The sequence below is a fragment of the Pholcus phalangioides genome, unplaced genomic scaffold, assembly GCF_987345545.1.
Source record: "Pholcus phalangioides strain wild (caught in Gottingen) unplaced genomic scaffold, Ppha-v1.0 ptg000007l_1, whole genome shotgun sequence".
Classification (NCBI taxonomy): domain Eukaryota; kingdom Metazoa; phylum Arthropoda; class Arachnida; order Araneae; family Pholcidae; genus Pholcus; species Pholcus phalangioides.
In genome coordinates this window covers 31,807,076-31,833,359 of record NW_028301600.1, presented here as the reverse complement: position 1 = coordinate 31,833,359, position 26,284 = coordinate 31,807,076, and the positions used below count along the sequence as shown (strand labels likewise).

General features: G+C 36.3%; 1 protein-coding gene across 7 annotated transcripts in view; it reads right to left on the bottom strand.

The window, feature by feature from the left end:
- Positions 1–24,702, bottom strand: part of Sara (Smad anchor for receptor activation) — a 125,880-nt gene extending 101,178 nt beyond the window's left edge. For 2 of the 7 annotated variants that reach the window (XM_089233042.1, XM_089233049.1), the window contains exons 1-3: positions 24,483–24,697; positions 24,232–24,271; positions 5,237–5,295 (exon numbers count right to left, since the gene is read on the bottom strand). In XM_089233042.1, the coding sequence (XP_089089168.1) occupies positions 5,237–5,294 (58 nt within the window). In that variant the 5' untranslated portion in view covers position 5,295; positions 24,232–24,271; positions 24,483–24,697. Of the gene's footprint in view, positions 1–5,236; positions 5,296–5,611; positions 5,821–24,231; positions 24,272–24,482 lie in introns of all 7 variants that reach the window. The other 5 variants (XM_089233048.1, XM_089233044.1, XM_089233047.1 and 2 more) reach the window with 5 other exon arrangements.
- Positions 24,703–26,284: the final 1,582 nt, after the last annotated feature.

Genomic DNA, 26,284 nt, shown 5'->3' with positions numbered 1-26,284 from the left:
AGTGACTTTATTTATATTCCTGTTTCTGAAAAGTGATGAAAAAAAAGTTCTGTGGCAAATACTTCTAATTTAAACTGCTTGGGCACAATATAGGCCAATTTTGTGAGAATGGCCACATATATATAAAATACTATATTATATTACTAATTCCAGAAAATTCAAGTAAATTAAAATTTTTGCAAAATGAAAATTTAAAAACGGGAAATTGCTCAAACAAGTTGATACGTGATACAAAATTTAAAAAGAAATGCTTGCAGATGTTAAGAAGTTAATTTACTGTTGTGGCACTAACACATAATTTTACAGTAAACATAAGCTTATATATCACATAGACAGTATACGGTACACATAACAGTAAACCCAAAAATCCTAGAGTAATCATCTTAATTCAAGACAATCTGAGGTGTCGAATTCCAAAATTTGAGTTTTCTTCTCCAGGCTCTTTTTCTCCCTTTATTTTATTTTTTTTTTTGGTTTTTTTTTCAATGAAGTCGACTTGCAAGTACAGTGACCTATTCCTTATACACCCTATCATTTATACGTTTCTTTCAGTTATAAGACAATTTTCTCCATTTCTGGCAAAAAAGACCAGAAAATAATGCTATTCCTTTTTCATTTATATGACTTTCATTCAAATAAATTTTTACTTATAGAACTCATTTTGTGAGGTACCTGTTATAAATTTTTTCACTTTTTTTCCCCTTCAAAAGATGTTTTTTAAAGAATCTAACCCACGGGACCAAGTTTATCCCCAGGGGTTGTGAATTCTAACACAGTTGACAGGTTTAAAAGAAATATAAACATATTGGGATAAAAATCCACAAGCTATCCATACTCTCATAAGACACAACCATAAATTTTTTTATGGGCAGTCCATTATATTTCATCATAATTATTGGTTTTTTATTGCTCTTTTTTGGGTTGCTATATTCATTTTAATTGTTCTTGTTAGGTTGCTGTATTTTTTATATAGTTTAGATGTATTTGACATCCATATTTTTCATGGGCATCTTTTTTCAGCCATTTCATCAGGTATTTTGCCTGTTCCTGTATTTGTATTAAAAATATGGTTTTGAGTTATTATTTAGACTCTTGTCATTTTGGGTTATCTCATGATGCTCATTTGAACCTAGATGTGAGGACTTGTTCGTCACAATACTTTTGTTGATGTTATGGGATGCAATTTCTGTATTGAGCACAGCACCCTCATGCGGTGATGGGGCTATTTATCCGTTGCTATAAATCAACATAACAGATTACAGTGCCATAGCTTAGGTTCACTCTGAGTGTGAATTGTACGAAAATTTGAATAGACCAATCGAATAGCTCTATTTTTCAAGCAGCCAATTTGAACATTCTATTAGACTTACACAGAGGCGCTCATTCTGACCACGACATTTTTATCCTCTGGAAACTAATAGTTGGGAACCCCTATGAAACTTATCAAATCCACTTCTATCCTTTAATTTTTTGAACATGTTATATATATTTGAATTTGTGTATTTTTATAATAGAATGTGTCATATATTATCTTCTTACCTTTTATAACACCCTGCACAGTTGCAATCAGTTATAATCTCATCATTCATGGACTACTACTAAACCACACATGCACCTTGTCCATACATCATTCATAGACTGAGAAATGTGCGATCTTGATCACATCGCCATTTTGATTGTTGCTGTTGCCATTTTAATTTTGTGAAAATTCTATAAAATTCAATATCATTGTTTTAAAATGCAAATTAGTTATACTGCTTCTCTTTCGGTCACATTTTTAATATACTTTTTCTAAGATGGCCGGTCCTTGGAGTTGGATTGTGCCATATTTGTTATTTCAAGTATTCAATGATGTCACACTCTATGTGATCCGAGTAACCTCATTCTTCTACAATTGTTACACCAGTGTGTATTGACTTTCCGAACTAACAAGCAGACTTGCCATTGGTATAAAATTATGAGAAGTCTTTTTAATGTTTATGTTAATTCTTTAATTGTTATCCAAATAACTTTGTTAAAAATTGTTAATAAACTAATTTTGTTAAATTCTAAAACTTTATGGAATTTGTCTCTCTATTATTGTGTACCTACACACCAATTCTCTGGATCAGAACCTGGGTTGTATGCAGGGTCGTTGAAAAAAGTACCCATAGTGTGTAGAAATACATTAGAAATTTCATATTTTTTCACTGTTCTTGTTTTCAAGCAAAGGGGAATATTTAATCTTTCATAGCAATGGCTTATAATGAGAATCTAGCTGAGTGGTTGCCAATGTTAAAGATATAATAAATATGTGTTCATGGTGAGTTTTTTTCTTTTTTTTTTTTTTGCAAAATTAGGAAGCTTTCCCTTAACAAAATGTTTGGAAGAATCAGTTTTTCAAATGCTCCCTTCAAAAATTTAATTAAAGACTGGTTAGTATACTTTTACTTATCATTCCACATGCTCCTCGTAAACATCACTCTGAGATACTTCTAACAAAAAATGGACCCCTATTTTTACTCCCTCCCCTTCATTCTTATATATAGTCTTTCTCAGTATACACAAGGGGACTTTGATGACAGTATTCTACTTCCGTCACTTCCAGTGGCTGACAGACAGGGTTGGCAGGTTTTTGTTACACGACAGTCTTTGACAATTTAAACTGTGGTTTAAACTGTCACATCAAAAACCTCAAACATTTCTTTTAAATATAAAAATTGCTGTTGAAAATACACACATTGTTTGCATGTAATGCCACTATGATATACAAAGAATAAATACTTAATATAATTGCAAAATAATTATCTGCTCTTTACAGTATTATTTTTGACGAACGTGCATTTTTTCTTGTAAAATATACAATTTGAGTAGAGCATAACATAAAAGCTGAAGGAAAAACTATGGACTAGTTGATATTTTTCAATTCAAGATGATTCTCAACCTTCCAAAATTTCTTGAATTGCTTACATATGTGTATTGATATAAACCATCAGTTTTACTCTTTCCATAACGGATCAGTGTTTAAAAAGTTCTTTTACACTATATATGTAATGTGGATTCCTATTATTAAATTACGTAGACAATCACTGATACTTAAAACAATACCCTTTATTGTGCATATCATTAGAATATATCAAGCAATCAAAATACTAAACTGTAGGAATAAAATATCCTTAAATTTGGCAGTGCTGATTGCATATGAAGAAGAAACTCCTATAACTTATTCTTAATAATTCTTACCTCCTTATAAGTTATTATCTTGGTGCAAAACTAAGAATGACTAAGTTTGACTATGATATGGTATATATTTACTCTATCATTTATAAAACACAATATGTTTCCAATTGAAGCTGTATCTAAACATGCAAAACAATGTTTTGGGTATCAAGTCCTGCAAGCTCTACTTTGATTGAAAATAGTCTTTAAAACTCTGGATTCATACAATCTGAGCCAAGAAAATTTTAGGTGAGAATAAATGAGTTAAATTAGTATATCAACTAGATAGATGCTGCTGGGGAATTAATATGGAATAAAATTTTGGGTAGATCAGATAATTTAAAATATCAAAATAGGGATATTTTATATTCAGTAATTATACTGAGAGGTGATTCAAAATATAACTTTAGACAGCATAAAAGTGAGTTTTTTGTTACTTAACATATCCATCAGGTTGAAAAAACTATTTGACAAAATTGACAATAAGTTTGACTGTTTTAATATTGAGCTAGTTTCTGAGGTCAAAAACCTAACCCTGATCTCCTATCACATATATTTTGAATAAACAGCTCCATTTTGCTAAGTAAATTGAACACAGGTTATCAGTAGTTTACATAAAATGAACCAGAAAATTATATATCATCTGTTCTAGACTCTTTGTATGTTGAAAAATTTAAAATTGTCAATTATAAGTAATATTTTATTTTTATTATTATAATATATTAGTGTTAGTAAAAATAAAATGTAATATACAAAAAAGTAAGTCTCGTCATGTTATATACCTATTGTATTCAAAATATTATCCAAAATTTAGGTTTATGACAGTTAATGAACTCAACCCATTAAAACTGATGCAAATGCATAAACGTCATTATGTAACTCATTTCTGCCGACACGAAATGATGCAGTTAGGTTCACGCGGTGCAAAAAGCCTACTCCTAGGAAAACCTGGCTTCAGGAATGAATGCTCGTTACGGGATCCCAGGAGAGATAAACCCATTGTCTCTCTCATGGAATCTCTCGTGTGTGGATAGAGCCTGTTTTTTTTTGTTTTTTTTTTGCCTTTTTATTTACGGCAACCAATCTGCAAAACAGATTCGCTTTCCCCACTGGACTTAGACTCCAGTTTTTAGCACTTTAAGGGCCGGCGGCGAAAAGATACGATTGTCGTCATCCCTTACTCCAGTGGAATTGAAATTTTTTTCCTCTCTTCTTTTTCAGTAGCGAGTTGTAATGTGAATAAAACACATAAAACACGTCAAAAAAACTGCAGAAAGCAGTGACATTTTGCAGTTTCTCGGAATTTTCGTAGTGAGATATTGGCTGTAAGCAAATGGGAAGGAGGGATAAAATAGGAATAGTAGGAGAGAATTGCGGTAAAAAAAAAGACGATTGCGGCGAAAGTAGGAAAATAGTAGGAAAAATAGGAAAGCTGCGACGTCTGCACTCAGTATACTGTGTAATATAGGAGGTTCGAGACATTGTTTCGCCGCATAAGTAAAAACTTAAAAAAAAACTTTCTCACCGCTGGGCATGGGGGAATTTTCGGCTACTGGTTCAGCGGAGTGATGTTGTTCTACGGACCATCGATTTCCAACGCTGACCAGTTTGCGACATAGGCAGCAAAACACGTCTAAACTAGCGATTCGGTAAAAAATCATATTTTCAGAAGCAAAAGCATATAATGGTATTAATTTACTAAATACGACAAAATCGTAACGGTTGGCAGGTATGCACAACCATTGGATGTTCCAATCCCATCCCCTGCTTTCACATTTTCTATTACAAAGGGAGAGAGCGTTTTTTTCTCTCTTTTCTTCCTCTTTATATTTGAGGGAATTCCTCTTATTTTTCTAGGCAATGCTATTCATCACCATGGGGAATGCCTATTCTAAGAAAGATCATCCCTTCAGAGAAAAAAAATAAGGACATTTTCAGGAGTGGCTGCAAAAAGTAAGGAGTTATAAGGGCCCTTCCAGAGGGAAATGAAAAATTAGGAGTTTATAAGGATGTGCGAACCCTGTTTGTGATAACTTACTTTCTATCTCTTTCAATGCATTCAATACATCTTGATGTTCTCTTTCACATTCTTCCATACTTGAAAAAAAGAAATACAATATACAATGTTAATTGTTTGAAACCACATAAGTACATTTAGACCAAAAAAAAAAAACCCACGTACCACCTCCCTAATACTTACATACCCCCCCCCCCCAAGTCTTAATCAACATTAATACAGTCAAACCCTGATTAAACGAATGACAGAAGCAACAGGTTCATTCATTAAATCCAGGAAATAGTTGAATTGGAGTTGAAAGGATCACAGAAACTTAAAAAAAATCAATATCTTAAAATTTAAGTTTACTGCATTCAAAAATTGGTGCAGCCAAGTTTAGCTACATATTTAACTTACCATATTTTCCTGCATATAATCTGTAGATGCAAATTTTGCAACTTTCAGAAAAAATACCACTGTATGGTCTGCAGTGGCATATAATCTGCATGTGAAAATTTCATCCATCAATATAAAATCTTAAGTAATGAAAGGGGTTGCTTGTCCTGTGTGTTTTCATAATAAAAATGTTGATTTCTCTATTCAGATGTATACACCCATCTATAAATCTGTGAAAAAATATTTTGGACAGATTAATTTTGGAAAAATTTATTTCTCTTCTAATCTCTCGGGAAAAAAAAATTGGCATATAGCACACAGTGGTATATAATCCACACTAGGGAATCCCTAGGCTTTTTTAAAACACAATCCGTGGATTATATGCATTAAATTACAGTGAGTCATTACCAACTTACACAATTTCCTGTGAGAAATGCCTCGTTTTTAAATTTAGCACAATTTGTAATTGTACTCTGCCATTGTATGTATACAGTGGCAGAGTACAGTAAAACTTTGATTGACCAGGACAGTGACAGGTAACCAAATAAATGGATAACAGAAACATCTTAATACATATATACAGTGATGTGATTACTGTGAGCTTGGGACGAAAATGAAAATAAAAGCCTTTAAAAGTTAGTAATACATACATATTGTATTTAATTTTACACAAAATGATCAATAGAAACTTCAATATAAGGTCAGCCCAGGCAGTGGCAACATTGAAAATAGCGTCCTTTATATTGTATCTCTTCCAAAATTCTTTGACAGTCATGGCATCATCAGATGATAGCAAGCCTTTGTTGTATAACTAAAAGCTTTTCTGTAACGTCGCTTTGTATTTTCAATTATGCCCTAGTCCATAGGTTGTATAAGTGGAGTTTTATTTGTTGGGAGAAAGAGGCATGTTATTTGGTGATCGTCACTTTTAAGTTCGCAAGAGGGGTGTGTTGGGGGCATTGTCCATTAACAGCAGTGCTTTCTGCGGCAACTGCTTTTCAGCCATGTGAGCTCCAACTTGAGGCACGAAAACTTTGTGGAACCATTGTGAAAAAATTGTTTGGTCCATCCAAGCACTTTTTTGGGCATAATAGTTCACAGGCAATGCGTTCATATCTAAATTTGTGAAAGCACATGTTTTTTTTCATTTACCAATCACAAGGGTCAATCTATGATTGTTGGTGGCATTTGCACAGACCATAGCAGTGATCCAATTTTTTTGGACCTTAAAATCTCAGGGGTTTTCCATATTTTTTTTTTTTTGATGACGACGGATAACAGAAACAAGTTGCAGTTAATCAAAGTTTTACTGTATAATGAATATAATACACTAGCATGTCGAGAAAAAGAATTTGAGATGAAAGCAGCAACCTCTGCAAAATATCAACCTCTGATCGACATGATTCCTTCTCATCTAGATACAGCATGATGACATCATTAGTAGAAGCTTAACAGCTTACTGAGTTAGCACACACACAGGTCAGGATTTTACCATATTTAAATGCGACCAACAGTTGCATTATATATAGTTGATGTCTGGGGGAGTCCCAAAGATGCTGAAAAGAAAATAGTTTCATCATAATATGAAAGCTTTAAGGATGGTTGCAGAAGAAGTCTTGTGGAGTGTATTTGATGTTCACCAGTCAAACAATATCAACGATCTTATATCCACTTCTAGAAACCTAGAAACTATAGCCACAAAGAGCAAAACAAGCAAGCTGTGTGGGTTGATTGTACATTAAAGCCTGTCTTCCTCATCATGAGGAGATTACTTTCAGAATGGAGATCATGTTATGCGACACATACCTGGCTTCTGGAATGAAATCTGGAGTGACACATGGGTTGAAACCACATTCGTGCACTTTGACTATGGTGTCAAAGGTACTGTCGCAATAACTTTGAAGCCAGAAACTATGAAGACATGTGCATTAAGCTTATATATTCGCACTCAGCTGGAAAATCTTGTAAACATGAGTGAAGAGGAATTCCAGCAGAAGGCTGTGCAACACAAGTGCAAAGAATGGTCGGCTGAAGTTGGTTTTCTGTGGTTCCCAACTTCAAGGCGCAAATGCGAGCCGATCTCCCCGTTAAAAAGTCTCGCCACAGAGAGCAACAGTCCTACAACGGTAAATCATTCAACCATAACACTTCACTCATAGTTAGTAAAACTGGGGGCAGATGACAGCACTACACATAACAAGCATTACACAGAAACAAACTTTACGTCAGGTTGCACTACACGTACACGCACATTACCGCATGTACCGATTCGTTGGGGGGTTCCGCGGGGGGGTGCATGTGTGGTGTGGCAGTAGTGGGTAGGGGCTCGGGGATCCATGATGTTCTTAAGTCAGCCACCTCGTTGGGCAATTTGCCTGTTGTGGCGTTGTATTTGTATTTGTATTTGTATTTGTATTTGTATAAGAGATAAAATTGAATCTGATAACGAATTGGAACAGATAGCAAACATCGAGAAGGAATTCATCATCAGCTACATAAAATCTCACTGTTTAATAGTTTTGCAGGCTGTACACCCTGAACACATGCAATTAAAAATAACTGAATGTGTCTGCCTTTTTTTACTCAGCGAAAAGATAAATGCTAATAAGCTTACAATGAGTGAGGTCACTTGTTTTTTTTTTTAAACAGAATATACAGTATATTTCCCACATGTGGAAAAAACTTAGTTTCTTTTTTATGGTACAGCAACAATACTCATCCCCCCTCCACAAGGGTAGGGCTGATAGAGCTCCAGCCCTGGGGGCCCAGGACAATTGGATTTTTTTTTCATGCTATAAATTCACTATAGAAGGGGTCCCGTGAAAAGTCTGGGGCTTGGGGGTCCACCAAAGATCCCACGCAAGGGGGCCATGTCAATACTTACCAAGAAAATAGACACAAAGCTATGGTGAGGCAGTTTTTTTCAACTCATCTTTGTCTGTAATTCAGCTGCATATAGAATGGGACCTTTTATTGCCATTCGTGTACAACTATTTTTGTCTCATAGATTTAATAATCATAAATTTGCACTATTGGAATAATGAAAACATGGCCTCCACGTGGGTCAGGTTGAGAGGGCTCCAGCTTGGTGGCTCAGCACAATTCTTAATTTTTTTTGTTTTTTCACACTACAAATTCACTATACAGGAGCCTGTGGAAACTAGCTGGGGCCCGCCAAAGATCACGGCATATGGGCCCTACTGCAGGAGGTAGGAGCCATGGATGACATGCTCCTATGCTGAGCAAACAATTGTTTAAGATTTATTTCCCCCGAAGAATTTTGTAGTGATACATTGATGAAGAACTATAGATTCTACTTCACTTTAAGTTTGCGTTTATTTAAATGAGTTAAGATTCCTTTATTTGCGTGTATGCAATTAACTCTAGAAAAACAAACCTCAGTCATTTAAACACACACAGGCTATTTTTACTTTTAAATTCCGTAAAGTTATTGCCCAGATGTCAGTGCCCAATTTACAAATGGGTACAATGGATATAGCCCAGGGTCCTAAAATTTAACCCTTTACCGATTCTTGAAGGATACTGGGAGGTTCGTGAAAATAACCTATTTTTGCTTTCTGAAATGGACTCGTCCAAACTTTTACCTCTCACCTAATCCCCCGTCCTTCCTTCCATTCAGTTCCCATTCATGCCGGCCACAGCGTTGCTGTTCATTTTTTCATTTCAAGATACCCTGTGGAGACAAATTGTAAACTGAAATCACCCTTCTTTATATAGCATTTTTCTTTTTGTAAAGGAGTAGGCACCCAACTCGTTTTTCTTCATGAAAGACATGTATATATGCATAAGAGTTCATTTTATCCCTGTACGCGTATACGGGTCCAGCTGAAGGTCCGGTTAGCTATTTATTCGTGAGCGGCGGTATATCGTCCTTTCTCTTCAAGATATTCTCGCCAACTTTGCCAATTTTTTTTCCTTTTCTCGATTTTTTTATTTTGTAGAAGTGAACTACAAGTATTAATATGAATTTTTAATTCAAAAGACAACTTCAAAAATTAGAAAAGACAAGTGCTTCCAGATATAAACTTTCGTGTATCTCGATATGAAAACAAATAAGCTTTACCAAAAAAAATTCAGCCCCCATTCCAATTTTACGTTAGCATCAGGAGGGGGAGGGGGTGTATTCGTTGATTTTTCATTACGAGAAGGCCGACAGTACGAAGCTTGTAAAAACATGAAATTAGGTCCAGCCTGGTGTCATTTTTTGAGTGGAGTGTCTGTGCTATGCTGACTTTTGACAAAGACAGAGGAGTAAAAATATTGGCAAAATTCTGCCGACAAAAGAGGAATCTAATTTATTTTTGGTTCTGTCAGAGAAATTACGAATAACTGACGTTCTCCCTAGGGTCGCAACTAGATGCTTGGTCACATGGGGCAAGTGCGCATTTTGGCACCCCCTTGTAATGTTGAAGGTAAGGTTTGAGAATGAAATTTGCGCCCCCTCTGGTCCAGCACCCGGGGCACGAGACCTGCTTGCCCCCCCCCCCCCACAGTTGCGGCTCTGGTTCTCCCTCTCCATTAGAAAACAAAAAGTGAAGATGTAACAAAATATTTTCGCACACTTGTTGCTGGTGATACGTTGAAACTTACAGGCGTACAACTAGGAACATGATCACAACGTACTGGAGGTGAGGGGATAAACTTAATTTTTCCGCTCGCAAAGTTGCAAAAAGTGTTTTATGCGCAGTATATCTCCTTGAAAAATTTCACCCTGCTACTGTGCCTCTAGTTCCAGCCATATTGAACTTCCTCCAACTCTTCTTGTGATTGGGGGGGTGGGGGGGGTATATATGGAAGGGCATTATGTTTACCCATGCATACAAAAACGACGATATTCACAAATATACGGATAATCATTCAATCGTAATAATTCAACCTCCCTTCTCCCAACTGCGGCCCTCTTGCATTTTCAGTGTATCTCCGTCATAGGCGTCTGCAGAATTTTCTCAAAGGGGTAGGGGTTCAAAATTTTTTCCTTCTGGGGGGGTTACGTTTTTTCCTGCAAAATAACACTATAATCTTGGTTTGAGGGGAGGGATTAGAACCTCAATATCCCCTCTCCCCCCCCCCCCCACGTGTACGCCAATGTCTATGCTTATGCTTGTGATAAAAAGTAATCAGAGAGGGAATCCCCTTCTTATTGGTTAACATAGCATATAAAAGGTATTTAGTTTCGATATAGCATTTTTTTTAACCAAAATAATTTTTTTCTAATTTTTGGTTGACTTGGAGGAGGGGATACGGGCCCTCTATGCACCTCCCTGCTTACGCCTCTGCTTATGACGATATATTATCCACTATCCTATCTCCTTATAGCTATGATATACGTGTACTTGTGGTCTCTTGTTCGTGACTATATACTCGCTGTCGGAACTTTCAATTGGAGAATCGGAATCACCTGAATCCTCAAACAAAATACGACGAATTTCTTCATACACAAGACTTTCTTTAGGCATTTTCCAAATCGAAAGTGATGCTTCAAATCGATAATTGACAACTTAAAAATAGAAATGGTAAATATTTAAAATTCTCAAGAGTAAGGAAAAAGGTCAACCTATTCACGTTTGGATAGAAATGGAATGTGAGTTTTGAAGAAAAATATCTATTAGTAAAACCAACGTTGACCTTTGGATAAGATCGTATCTGTGGGGAAGAAAGGGGGCTGGCCATTTTCTAAATGCACTACCTAGAAGTGATAGAAAACTAGATTTGGGAGCCATACGAAAACTTTACAATCAATTTTGTTGTTGTATGTATTCACGTACTAATCCGGTGCCAGTGTACTTTATTTGGAACACTCCCATAGAAACAGCCCACTTATAAGGTATTATCTGCTTCGTAAGAAAAAGAGGTGAAATCACTATGTGGAAGTGTCACTTTTGCGAAAATGACTTTTTCAAACTTGACAATGAAAGGACACAAATCCCCTGAACAAATTACAGCCGTGCATTTTTTGCTCACGTTGACTGTCTTCATATCAATAATCCTAACCCCAGTTGGTAGTAAACGCAGATGTTTATCAAAACGCTAGATCCGTAGCAAATGAGGTAGTCTCATGCTCAGATACTACTACAATCAGGCAACAATCAGAGGCGTATTTACTGTTTTGCCTCCCTTCTCCCATTCTATTCTAATATTCTTGACCACTTATATTCCTAGAATTCACCACCCTGGGAAATATCAGTCTTGGACTCCTGCTCCTGTGAAAACGCCTGCGTCTGCAAATCAAATCAGTAAATCACACTTTGGGCCACTCGCATGCTGGCATACTGTTTTGGCTCACACAATCTCTACATTTCCCCCCCCCTTTGGTCACTCACATGATAATATACGCTCTATGCCACGATTTTGATCGCTCACTGACCTGGTTAGTCGCTCTTTAAGTTACTTTTTGGTCATCCACATGCTTGCACCCGATCAAGGTCACGATTTTGATCGCTCATTGACCAGGTCCCTCGCTCTGCAGTTCTTTGCTTGGTCATTAACATGCTTGCACCAGTTCTAGGTCACGCTTTTGATCGCTCACCGACCTGGGGTCACTCGCTCTCTCTTTTGGTCATCCACTCATTTGCACACACTCTATGTCAGGGTTTCGCAATTCCCAGGCGCCAGGTCAATATGACGAATATAGAAATTTGGCATTGGTGCCTAAAATGTTATATGTTTGTTATCCGAACACTTCAATTTAGCAATCAAAGTTTTTGGTGATTATGTCAGTGTGTCTACCAACATGGAGAAGGGTTGCTGAGTCCTAGATAAGCTGAAAAAAGGCATTATTTTTAAAATAAAGCCATTATTTTAAAAAAAATGCTTGGCTCCTATGAAATTTGGTTGGCGCTTAAATTATTTTTTTGATTTGTCAAGCCCTGCTCTAGGTCACTCACTCTCTAGGCAGAAACTGATTTATGATTTTGGCACTCTTCTCACATTCTACTAATTTTCTCGCCCACTCATTCCTCAAACTTGCCGCCCTTTGCTATAGCTCGCTAGACCCTGTAACAATGTGTTTCCCCCCCCCCCATTCTTTATTTAGGTGGTTTTTTAATCATTGCACGGCCATTTTATGCACAAAAATGGGCATAATTGAGCCTGTGCAGTCTGGTGCCAAATAATAAAAGGCAGCCGTCCCAGAAGGAAGTCAAATCGTATTGCTAGAGGTTTGTGTCCTAACCTCTCAACTAACAATCAAAAACCTTAGTAATACGCTGAAGAAATAAAACAACACTTGCAAAATTGTGCACAAAATGAAATATACTACTTAGTATTATACTACTATCACGGGCTCAGTTCATGTGCATGTTAATGTCCCTTTGCAACATGCCCTTATGTTTTTTTACACAAAAAAAACATACCATAATTTTTTTGCTTTTTACAAATTTTTCTTTATTGCTTTTACAGTCCTAGTAAATAATATTGGTCGGCGATTAGTCATGTACAACATAGTCCAAACATAGAAGGTTTTCTTTGTGTGAACTGAAAATATGCGTATTGATGACCGGGGCCGCAACTGGGGGGGGGGGGGAGCAGGCGGAACTGGTGCCCCGGACAGGAATGGGTGCTAATTTTTGCGGCTTGATTTTCCAACTTCCAGAATCACAACAAAGTGCTTTTATACATTTTTGTCACTAAAATTGCCACCCCCTCAAATTTTCCGTACGGGGCAGCTGCCCCTCCCTAACGCATGATCCAAATATATGACCATTAGAGAAAGTAACAGAACTTGTGAAGCATATGGCCGTTAGAAAAGGAGTCTCAAGATTGTGAACGTTTTCAAGCAGGACCGTTTCCAGTTTCCTAGTAAAAATTCATTTCAGGTTATGTAGAGAATCTTTTCATGTTTTTCATTTGATACGAGGGGCATCATCCCCATAACAATAATTGTTACAATAGTACATTAAAATTCATATTCACTTCTAAAAATCTTATTAGGAGTAAAATACTTTTCTGAATTTTGGGTAAAGGAAAGTTTTTTTCATGAGAGTATCGACATAATTGTAATAAAAAAGAATAAAAAGATGGAGGGTTTCAGAAGTTCAGTACGTATAACATTACACAAATGACACAGAACTTTCGGAAATCTAGCAATGCTCCAATAAATAAATTGCCAGGATTTTGTTCAGATAGAGCACCTGTTATGACAGGCTCAATAAATTGTGTTGGTGCGTAACTAATAAAACAAAATTATTTGATGCTGCTTGTCCTTTTTTTTGCACATAAGCTGGCTCTAATTGTAAGTCAAGTTCCAGGAAAACGCAACAATCGCAAAAGTACAAGATACCATAAATTCTAAACATCTAAACAATATAATCTGTTATAAGCAATAAAATTTAACACATCTTGATAATTTTGAAATTCTTTTCCAAAAATTATTTCGCCAACGTCGTGGGTAACAACATCATAGTGTAACCTCTCGTTTTGTTGTATTGTTGCAAACAACAGTCAGCTTTATCGAAGTAGAGCTTCCGAAATCCAACTGATGGGGCGTATACGCTTGTTTTTCTCGTTCCTGCCTCTGACGACAGCTGTCAATCATCCCTCCCCGCCCTTTCACAAAAATGTCTTATACACCCATACCCCCCATCTCTGCCGGCTACGGGCGGTTTGGCTGTTTGCATGTAGAGCCGTCTACGGCCGGATTGGTTTTTATAGAGTTAAACAACATATATTCACTGACTAACCAAAAATCCTTTTACTTTAGTCACAGGGGTCCCCAAATTTTTGATTTGCCCAGAGAACCTTGTAAACAAACTGAAGCTGTCAAAGAGAAATGTGAGAAAGTGATTTCCGCTGATAAATTGATCATTTTAATTTTTTGAGTGGGAGCTCTGCATATATCTATACATCATTATATCATGATGTGAAGTTGACAATGTATCACGATGCAAAATTTTCAATATCGCCCAGGTCTAATACACATACTACTAAAAAACTTGCTCAGTTACTACTAGGTAGCATGCTCGCAGTGCGTATACATTTGATAGGATGTAGCACCACCAGGGGCTTGTTTGTTATAGGCATACTTTTGATCATGTGCATGCTGCTATGTCATGTGTGCACCACAGATACTCAAAAAATGATGAGTAAGGATACAGAATTTTTCGTATTTAAAAAATAAATGTGATAAATGTGAAATGTACATTTTTATGAATGAATGAGAATATTTGATTTCCACCACTTTTCCATGAATCTCGATAATTTACACTTTTTGTAGCCAAAATAAGTAGTAATTTTGCTGAGCACTTGAACTGTAGATTTTGAAATTCAGTACTTTAGTAATTAACCTTTTCATCAAATTTGAAAAAAAAAACTGTGTTGTTAATTTAATTAGCTTTTACAAATGAATTCAGAAATTTTAATTTGAATTTTTTTTTTGCCAACAATAGCAAAATTTTTGACTCAAAATTTATTTTTACCAATAAATATGTCAAATTTCCAATTATTAAATTTCATTTTTTGCAAAACTCATTTTTTATTTAAGAAATTTACACGTCTCTATTGGTGAGTAACAGTAAATGATATTCTTTTTTTAGGAGCAGAGAGGGAATATATGCTCTGGTTTTCAAAATTTTCCCAAAAAAATTATGTGTACGTACAGTATTTTCCGATCTTAATTATTTCTCTGCAAAAATGAACGAAATCGTTGGAGCAATTTTTACTGTATAGTCGACACTCTATAAGCACTCAATGTTCTTAAAAAATATAATAAATCTAAACGTTTTTCATCGCCCCATTGAGTCATTATGTTATAAAAATCACTTTAACCGGAGGTCTTTGGACCCCTCAGGCAGTGATTTTTTTGAGTAAATTTATAGTGAACAAAAATGATCATAAATATGGTAGGACTCTAGAACTTCACTCTTGTGAGCTTTACTCGTTCCCTGGTTCTATTCAGGGCCATCTCAATTCATGGGCCCTTAGGCAAAATGTTGTTCTAGGTACTCCGTACTGAGCTAGAAGTAACATCTTACAGCCTTACATATTTACATACTTACTCTTGAAAAATAATAGCATCAGATCTAATATTGTAAGTCACCACACCCCCTTTGGCGTATGTACTTAAATTAAATGTACCACAAATAAAAATAGGAGAAAAAAAAAATCTTTAGGGTTTAAGGGAAATTTGAAGTTCAAACAAATGAAAAATGCAAATATATATATATATATATATTTATTTATATTTATTTATTTCTCATTATTTGAATTCTTCACTAAGTATTTGCATGCATTGGTTTTGAATGTGTGGGAGAATATTATGAGAAGGTAAATTTTGTTAGGACACACTTTAAACGTTTTATGAAAGTTCTTTTACATAACGTGACAAATGCAACCAATAAACTTATCAGTTGTATCTGCTCGAGTGTAAACTAATTGGTTTATATATTTCGATGGTGTTTGGTCAGAATATGATACCTCCAAAAAACAGCTTTTTGATCTAAATGCATATTTTGCTAATTATAACAAATTAAAAGTAAGATACAGAAAACACAAATACGTGCGTACAGCTAAACAACATGCTGATGTATGATACTTTCATTTGTATTTGTGTGTATGCTTTATTCTTCATTTTTAAATGACAATGAGAAAATGCTTATATCTCAAAAATGTGATTTTATTTATTGGAGTTTATAATAATTGGTTGCATTTGTCAAGGTTAGTGTAATACTACAGCCTTAAGACTACTGTAAGTCCAGACATGGTCCATGCTCTGTCCCAAGAGGGATATAAGCGTTTTACCCCAAGAGGTTGGACCACGCTGGGACCTTAAGACTACTGATCAAAACTCGGGGGATTAGGTAAGCTTTTTGAGAGAGTGATGGCTGCATATATGCAATACTGTAATACAATAATGTTCACTGAGAAACACAATGTTATAGATCCAGAACAACACGGGTTCCGTGCCTAGCACTTGAACTTGACTACAATCCAACGCGAAGGATTTATTAAGTGTATTCAAAAGTTATAAAGATAAAAAATAAAAAATAAATAACTTTTGACTTCTTATAAAGTTATAAGAAGTCAAAAGTTATAAAGATACAGCAGCAGTAGCCTTTTTTGATTTTCAGAAGTCTTTTGATAAAGTTTGGCATGATGGGCTACTACCTGAAATGATTCGCATGAATATGCCTTTAAGCATCATTAAATTTGTCAGCTGTTACCTCGACTTGCATACATTCCGGGTTAAAACTTGATGTTAAATTCCAAACCAATTCATTCATCAACAGCCCAAGAAAGTGTGTTGGATCTTATCCCCTCCACAACTTCGACATGAACTGCTGATGACAGCGCACTCTGTTGCACAGATAAGAAGCCTAGAAAGGCCTTATCTCATCTTCAAGAACTTGTGGTCCTAGCCAAGCACTGGTGTGTAAGAACTCGTGTTGAGCTGAACGCAGCTAAATCTGTGTTCATTTAGTTTATGAACAAACAAGTTTGGAATTTCACGAACATATAACAGTACTTGGTACTCCAATCTACCGCGAAGCAGCACACTTTTACAAGCACTGTGGTATTTCTTTAAATTTGACCTAAATGTTGCATCGCAACACAATTAATGGCGAATGAGTCCGATGTTTGTCTTCTCTTGAACTCACCCGTTCTGTCACATGTGTATACTGTACGATTTTGTTGTTCGCTGTAGCTAGTCAGTAAAGACAGATGCGATTAAAAAAAACATAAACTTTCTTCCTTCGGGGGAGGGAGAAATTGGTGCCTTTTTCACCTGGCTTCCTCAATCATAGGGCTGACAGGGCTGTAGCTCTGAGACCTGGGACCATCACCATCAATCGTTTGTTTTTCATGCTATAAATTTACTACAGAGCCCCCACCTCATGAAAACTCTGACCTGTGGACTCATCAAAGATCCAACAGCCCTGCTCCACGATGTGGGGGGGGGGGGGCCTAAGGCCATGTCCTGTCTAAGGGGGAAAAACTCCAATATTGTTCCCAAGAGGACTCTCATCTGTTGGGCCAGTCAACCCCCCCCCCCCCAGGAATCATCACGTGATCCTGAGAACACTGCTTTAAGGGAATATTACAGCTGTTGAAAGGTCCCTACAAGCAAAGAAGAAAAAGTTCTTTTTTGTTCATCCAGGTTAAATAGTGCCATTGACATTGACCTTTTCTATTGCTAAAAAAACCTCAGAGTGAAGAAAAAATATTGAATGCCACAGCTTCTCTACAGTCTAGATTTTTACAGGGAAAATTGAAAACAAGATCTCTGGAAAATCATTAAAAAATCTGTGACCTTCATTAAAATTTAGTGACTTTTTTGGGACTTCTGTGACCTTTCTCTCATTCTGTGACTTTTCCGTGACGGTAGACACCCTAGTGTAGCACAGGCGTTGGATAGGCCATGTTCAACTGTCCATAAGATCATGGGGAATATCCTCAGATATTATCTGTACAAACTTTCACTTGTGCAGCGGTTGCTTCCACATGATTATGGTGCTCGACTCTGGTTCTCACTGCAGTTTCTAGTTCGTGTTAAGGTAGATTTAGAATGGTCTTGGAATATCCTTTGGACAGACGAAGCATATTTTCATTTGGATGGTGCAGTCAATACTCACAACTGTCGAATTCGGGAACCAGAAAATCTGCACGCTATCTTAGAGGTTCCATTGCATTCATCGAAAGTGACGTTATGGTGTAGATTTACTGCATCACTTATTTTTGGTCCCTACTTCTACTAGGAGTTACGTTCTACAGGTCCAGTGACATGTTTGATCACTGGGAAGTGATATGCATTGCTGTTACAGAACAAAATTGTTCGGGCTCTGCAAGCACGTCACTGCCTTGCAGACACAATCTTTATGCAAGATGGAGCTCCTCCACTGCTCCTCCGCAGTGTGTGTTAAGAAAATGTTCTTAAAACACATTTTACAGAAGAACGCGTCATCAGCTGTCACTTCCCTAATCTATGGCCTCCCCGAAACTTAATCCATGTGATTTTTGGCTTTGGAAGCATTTGAAACATCTGGTAAGTCATGACAATCCAAGAACTTACCTGACCTTAAAAACAGCATTTCACGCCATGTGCTGAACATTTCCCTGCACACACTTCGGTTAGTTGTGGAACATGCCATCTTGCAATTTCACATGGTATCTGAAAATGATGGCAATCATGTGGAACATGTTTTGTTGCAGTAACAATTGTAAAAGTATTTAACAATTGTTAAAATTGTGAACGTTTGCCTGAATGTGTCATTTCTTAATAAAACGCCCTCTGGTGGTGACATGTGCAACAAATTTTTTTTCTCCGAAACAAATATCCATCACTTCATGAAGTTGTCTACAAAATTTCACAATTTTCTGATGACTGGTTGCACTTGTAGGCTGCTTTAAAATAGGGTCTTCTATTTATGGACACCCTGTACTATTACAATCTGAATTCCAACACCTTGCAGAAATCTCATCGTACAACAGCAAAAATAAAACTTTGGTTCCTTAGGCCACAAAACTTTCTTCATATGCAACGACCTGCCATTCCAGGACTGTAAGCAGTTGTTGACTGCCTCTAATTGAGCCTGAAAAAAAAGAGAGAGATGCCTGAGGTTTTGTGTTATGCAAATACCACGGTGAAAGCCTCCCTGCTCTCTTCGGGAAAACTTTTCAAACGAAAGATTGGTAACATTCGTATCTGAAATTAGAAAAACTAAAAACCTCATTCCAGTCAACCATTACTGTGCCGCTAGTAGGGTTCAAATGGGAATGATCATGATATGAATCCATTATAATGCCCACACGATCTCACACATACTACTAGATTGCAGATGCACATGCCACTGCTCATCTGAATCGAAGTAAAAGTGGCAGGTGTATGAATCTATTGAAATAATTTTCATGTTTGATGGTCTACCGGCTTCCTTTGGAGAAACTATTTGAAGGGGAGTTCTGCTCGAAGTTGAAAAACTTAAGCAGGCATTGTGCACAGTATATGTATATTTATAGAGGTTGATTAGCCTCCATGTGAATGAATTTTGAAGGTCATCATTAGAGGGTGCGTGGCAGCCAAGTGGAAATCATTTGTGTTTTCAAATGTGTGGAGTGAGGACATTCTTTTACTTCGAACTGCAAGTTTTGAATGTGAAGTTATGGCGCTTAAAATAAATTTGTTTTGGGAAGGCTATGTTGTAGTACTTTTCCACACTAAGTTCAGCTTCAGTGCAATCATAAAACAGTGCAAGGATCATGGACCTTCGATAAGTAAAGGTGGAATTAACACATCATTCGACGGATAAGTGATTCGGACATTCCATGTAAGGAATCTCCCACAAAGGCTGTTCTGAAGAGAACCTGTCCTAAGGTACATCAGCTGTAGAACAAGTCGTCAGGCGTTTGGCAGTACAGGAAAACCCACCAACACAAAGAACTATGGCGAGAAAGGTAGGAGCAAGCCAGGCAACCATATCCCAACTCATTAAAGGCAAATTGCAATTACGGAAGGTGTGGAAAGATCAAGGACACCTGCTAACCCATAGGCATAAAGAACAACAAAAAAGGAATGCACGAAAGTTGTATGAAAATTATCTGACAGGTAACAAGAGAGTGGAAATGCAAACCATGTTCACATCCACATGGACAAAGCATCCAGCCACACAGCTAAAAGCACACAAGATTTTTATGAACAGATGGCAAAATCCACTGAAATCTAAGTTATCCCATTCAACCATGCCCCCGTCAAGTCTCCAGATGCAAGTCTGGTGGATTTTTCTGGCTTAGGACTACTTAAAAAAGGGCACTTGCAAACCATCATCCGAGCACAGTCCGCTGTCTATTGAAAATATGCAAGGAGGAGTGGGACAAAATTCCCCTGCACAGCTTCAGAGAAGTTTTCTTCAATGGAAATTACAATGTTGTGCCATTGTTCGAGAACAGGGTGGATACATGGAGCACAAGCGCTGGTGGAGACATGGATTTTCCATGGAAGGAAAACTTCTCCAGAACCCCTTTTGTGTTATATCTTGGGTTTTTTAAGGGCTCAAAAGCTCAGAGCAGTTTTCCACCTTTTACTAGTTTTTGAAACTGCCCTATACGCAAGCAAGTAGCTCTTGTGAAGGCACCTGCAGATAATGTGACATTTCTAGGCACTCTAAATCTAGCCAAGTCTCCTATACATAAGGTGGTATTTCTAGGAGCTCAAGCTCTAGTTAAGGCACCCAAAGGGAAGGTGACACTACTTGGAGCTTGAATCCTAGCCATTACTTCATAGGTTCTGTGGTCTCTTCACAATAGGTTCTGGTGCCTTATTTCTTAAGAAAGCGCCTCAATCAAAGCTCTTGATGGCCCTTCGGAACAAAATGAGCATTTCGCGAAAACCATATCCTCAGAACTGAGGCACCCTATGAAAGGTATTTCTAGGAGCTCCACCGAGAACGACCAATAGCAGGGTGGAGAGGGTAAGTTACAGCAAGAAACAGGCAAGATTCTGTCCATTGATAAAGGTAGGACCAGAGGCTGATCTGAATATGCTTCCAGATGAAGAGCTTGAGAGCAATTTTCAAATATGGTAATGAAAAAAAACTCTCTCTTTTTTTTTCTTCTCTCAAATGACTAGTACAAACGACAAACCCAATCACTGTGGAACTGCAAAAGGCGCACATATATAAATGGAGATTTTTTTCTTATTTTTCTCACTCATTATTTTAGTCAATGAAGGTAGAAAATGAAAAATTCATATTTTTTCATAGTTTTTTTAAAGATCAGGTCATTTAGGAGAATAGGCGCCAATGTAGGCAAAATTTTGATTAGCCTGCTCCCACTCTGGTTATGCCACAGCCTACTGTTACTCAGGGGGAAATATGGAACAGCTATAGTACAATCCCCCTTTTACTTTGACAATTTGCTGTCTAACCTGTACATGCTTTTCTTCGTGGTCAGCCGTATTCTTCTGTGTTGTTTTTTCTTCTTTTTTTCTGTCAGCTATTATTTTCTTTAGCTTTTAAGTTGTCATTCCCTTTTTACTGTTAATTATCGTGTGAGGGTAAAGTCACCCTTAGAGGTAGCTAATAATAGTAGGTTTTGAGTAGACTGCAGCATTTCAATAAATCGAGTCTGTTAGCATTTTGTTTTGTTTTTTTCCATTGCATCATATGTACTGTTTTCCCAGTATGTTGACTCTAAAATACTAACTTAAAAAAAGCTGATGAAAACTGCATGTTAACTGCCTATACCTCTACGTCTCTGAGACAGAGTTGGTACTCTAGGGTTAAAAACAGTTTTCTTTGTTAGAATATCTCATTTCGGATTTGCTTTCTTTCCAGGTTGTGCATTCATATTTCCATTTTTATAAGTTTTTTTTAGACCTTTTTACCATTTTTTTTACCTTCATAGTTTAATCCCACAATTGTGGTTTTATTGAACCCAGAGACTGTTCTTCACCAAACCCAGAGATAGTTTTTTGCCTTGACCTTTGTAATATTCAAAAGCCCAGGTTTTCATTTATAGTCCAGAGGATATTTATAGATCAGGAGAGATGGTTGTAAGATAGGTAAAAAAGAGCCCAAGAGAATATTCTTGAATACTCTCCTTGATGAGAATATGCTTCAGTTATAGAAGTCCTTCTAGAGAGTATTCTCAAGAATATTTGTTATAACATGTATTATAATAAATAATTTGAGAATAATTCTTATTATTTTCGATAAGAATATTCATTAGTAATTTATAACAGTAGTCCTTCGAGATAATTATTTTCAAGAACATTCTCTGTTCCCATCAAGAAGGCAAAGTCAGCCATTTCTATAGTGTTTCAATGAGAATTATTTTTATTATTATGCTTTATATATTTTATTCATTAATTATCATGTAAATTTTCAATCATCCGTACAGGCATCACAGCCTCTGGATGATAAATGTTTTTTTTTAACTAATCTAGATCTCTGTATGTTGGAAATAAATAAATTAAATTTGATTTGATTTAAATAAAGTCATCATCACGTATTCCCAAGAGATCTTAGCGATCTGTCCAGGGAATTGGTTAGTGTTAGTAGACATCCATGCCCAAACTGGGATTCGAACCCAGACCTACAGTCAGAAGCTACCTCTATAATCACTCGACTGTCAGGCGGCAATATATATATTTTTTAATTTTCCTAATTTACCATATGCATTAGAATTTATTTTTCAACCATGAAGAATAACAGTGCAATAAGAAGAGTATTTAAACCACTTCATTATGCATTTGGAGGAAATAAAATTTATAAATATATTGTGGATCCTGCTTGTTTCCACTTAAAATGCTTTCCTGCTTATTTCCGAGTACGACTTATTTCCGTGGTTTCAACCCCTACTAATATAGTCATGGAAATTTCTCTTTTAAAGTGTTTCCCCACTTATAATGTTTTTCACAGGTTTTTTAAAGAACGTATGGAAATGAGACACCTCCATTTTACTTTTCAACATGACATGTTTCGAAACAAAATTTTTTCCTCCTTTAAAAGCTAATTTTTTTGAATTAAAAAATTGTGAGGAGTTGGAATCGAACTGTCTAATGTGTATCACAAATTATGATAGTTTTTTAATGCACGGTAAGTTGCATAGATTTCCTTGCAAATCTTCCGGCAAAGGAACTGTGAATGTGGCCAATAGAAAGAAACTGATCACAAACTGAAGAAGCAAGGGACTTTTTTTTCACCTTGCACATGCCTTCACTATAAGAAAGCCATTACAAAAGTGATGCTATAAAGTAGGTACATGGATCACAGTGGTTATTAAGGATTAGGACATTGTGAATGTAAATGAACCTGTGGATACAAATTTTTGTAAATAAGGGAGCATTCCAACCTCCTACATAGATTTGCAGATTGATAACAATAACTTATTGGGAAAAAACAAGTTTGATTCAGTCTTAAGCCGGGTTTTCCTAGGAGCAGATTTCTACAACATTTGCAGCCTGAAAACGCTGATTGGTCGAAAAAAACCAGAATTTCAGGTTTTTAAACAAACAGAATTTTTACGCTGCACACGGCACAGAAATTCTACTCCTAGGAAAACTCTGCTTTAGCTTCGAAAAGTGAAAAAAGAAAAAACTTTCTACAAAAAAATTATAACAAACCAGGGCTGGACAAACTCGCGACACCAGGTCGCCACGGTGACTAAAAAATTGATATTGGCACCTGAAATTTTCTTTGTGTAGTTACTATATTGCAAGCTGGGAGCAGCACAAAATGTTTGGAACTTAAAGCAGCATATCTGACAACATGAAAGAGGGTCACTATGCTGGGAAAAAGTTAAAAGCAGCATTATTTTGGACTTTTCTCTTCAGGTAAAAAAATTTTGGCACCTAAAAAATTTACCTAGTGCATAGGTTTTTTATGTGATTTGTCCAGCTCTGACATAAACCAAAGTCCTGATAACTATAAGCAAATTTTTTCTCCTGTTATGATATTGGTCTGTTCCGTACTCAGCGGAAATGATAATGATACCCAAATGATAACATTATTCCTGATTCCAATAAGCAGCATCTACTGTAATTCAAAGGTGATACAACTCAATCCAGTTATTACAGAAAAAACAAATATATTGATGATCTCACTGAACAAGAGAAAACTTGTAAATTTACTTAAATATCTACTTCAAGTAAATATCAAATGTATCAAAATATAATTTATAGTTATAAAACTTACATGGAACTAAAATTCAAATCTCTTCTCTTGACATTCCAAGCTGATAATAAAAAATACAAACATGATTATCAGTTGGGGATTATGCTACTCTCATATCTATTACAGCAAATACAGTTTACATTTTCGGTTTCCTTCACTGATTTGTCAAATAAAAATGATCTACACAGTGAGTTACCAGGGATAGAGAAACATGAAAATCAAGTAAATATGTTAATATTTTGAAAATTTTGAATAGTTCAATGGACACTGACCTCATATTCATCCATGATATAAATTTCTAAAATTCTCACATAGTTTTAATAAAATTATAGCGGAAATAATAAACGAACCGAGAATGAATTACTGCGATGTTTTCTGAATGAATCGTTTTCAAATTGATACGTACAACACAACTTGTAAAAATTTACAATTCATTTTCTCAAACGCATTAAACAAACGGCAACTGTACACTAAACCAAGCACTGGATATAGGAGGGGAAAGCGGAAGTGACACAATGTTTACAAACGGAAACTAGAGCTGATTCGGATTGAACACATGCTCACGAGCGCAAGATACCGCTCCAGAGCGTTGTCCAATCAAAATGAAGCTCTTTAATCCGATATCAAAACTAGCTATTAATACATCAAGTTTTATTGATTCCTTTGCTTTGGTCGCCACGATCGTTCTCAAAAACTCTCAGAATCTTTTTGAGTCGAAAACTTCAAATCTTAACGCGTGTATGTAATTGAAATTAATTTTTATTTTTGTAAAATCTACAACTTGATGAAAGACGTTTTTTTTCATCAACACGTTGATTTTTACCGATTTAATCGTTAAGCGACGACGGTCATCTTGCTCCACCAAAGCTCATTAGAACTATGATGACTACATGACACGTGTTTACCGTGCCATTCCCGTATTTTCATGTAATTTTGGCCATCTCGACTTTTATTGGGAAAACACCTCGTTTTTCCTGTGTTTTTAATGAGAGCTTATTGAATTTCTAGTCTTTACTGAAATCAAGGACTAAAATAATTTTCCCAACTTGTAAATTATATCATGATAATAATGACTATGAATATAACATTCATCTCAAATCTCTGTCATGTGGTTTTTTTTTTTTTTTTTGAACATTTGATTTATTTCGGAGAATTAATTTTTATCGACTGTAATTTGCAGTAGTGCTTCATTTTTCATGATTACGTAATTTTGACCTGAATTTTGCAATAATTGGCAACTTTGCTAACCCTTGGCATCATTTTCGGCGATAATTGACGATTACTGTGATTTGCCTATTTTCCTCGATGAAATATGGTCATCGTCACTGGACTGGGACCTACAGTCATGAGTGGATAGAGGCGCCTCGAACGGGGAGGTGAATGCCCAAGAGGGTGAGAAATGAACGGGGAAGGAGCGAATGTCTACGTCCCCCTTCCGCCACAATAATACAATTTTTTGCTGAATGGGAGGAAGGGGTTGATCAACCGTGTATCCACCTATGCCAATAGTTTAGAGTCGATTTTGTACGTCTGGACAGATACAAACTTTTACCGTAGACTTGTACAACAAATGTACATCCAAAATGATCATCCTGTATTTTACGGGACAGATACATTTTTCACATATTATTTGGCTCTTGGGGAGGCAATCGACCCTACCCACCCCGTATGAATACCTGTCAGGTGGCGATAATATCTTTGCTCATTTATTTCAGTATAGCCTACACTCTATACAGGGTGATAACTATACCGATCGCCCAATAATTAGACATGTGATTCCTGGAAAAACCAATATATATATAAAAGTATTTAAATATCTAAAATTTCTGGTAGAGAATATCTATACAGGGTGATTCAGAAAAGATGGGAAAAACTTTAAGAGGTGATAGTACACACCAATACAAACAATCGTCATCGAAGAATGCTGGTCTAACATGAAACGCAAATGCGCTTGCTCGTTTCGAAACGACCGCTCCTCTAACGTTAAAACGGCATTCCTGTTGAAATTTATCGGGAGAAAAAGAACACCATGCATGCACATATAACCTGGAGAAGAAGAAGAAACCGTATGCAT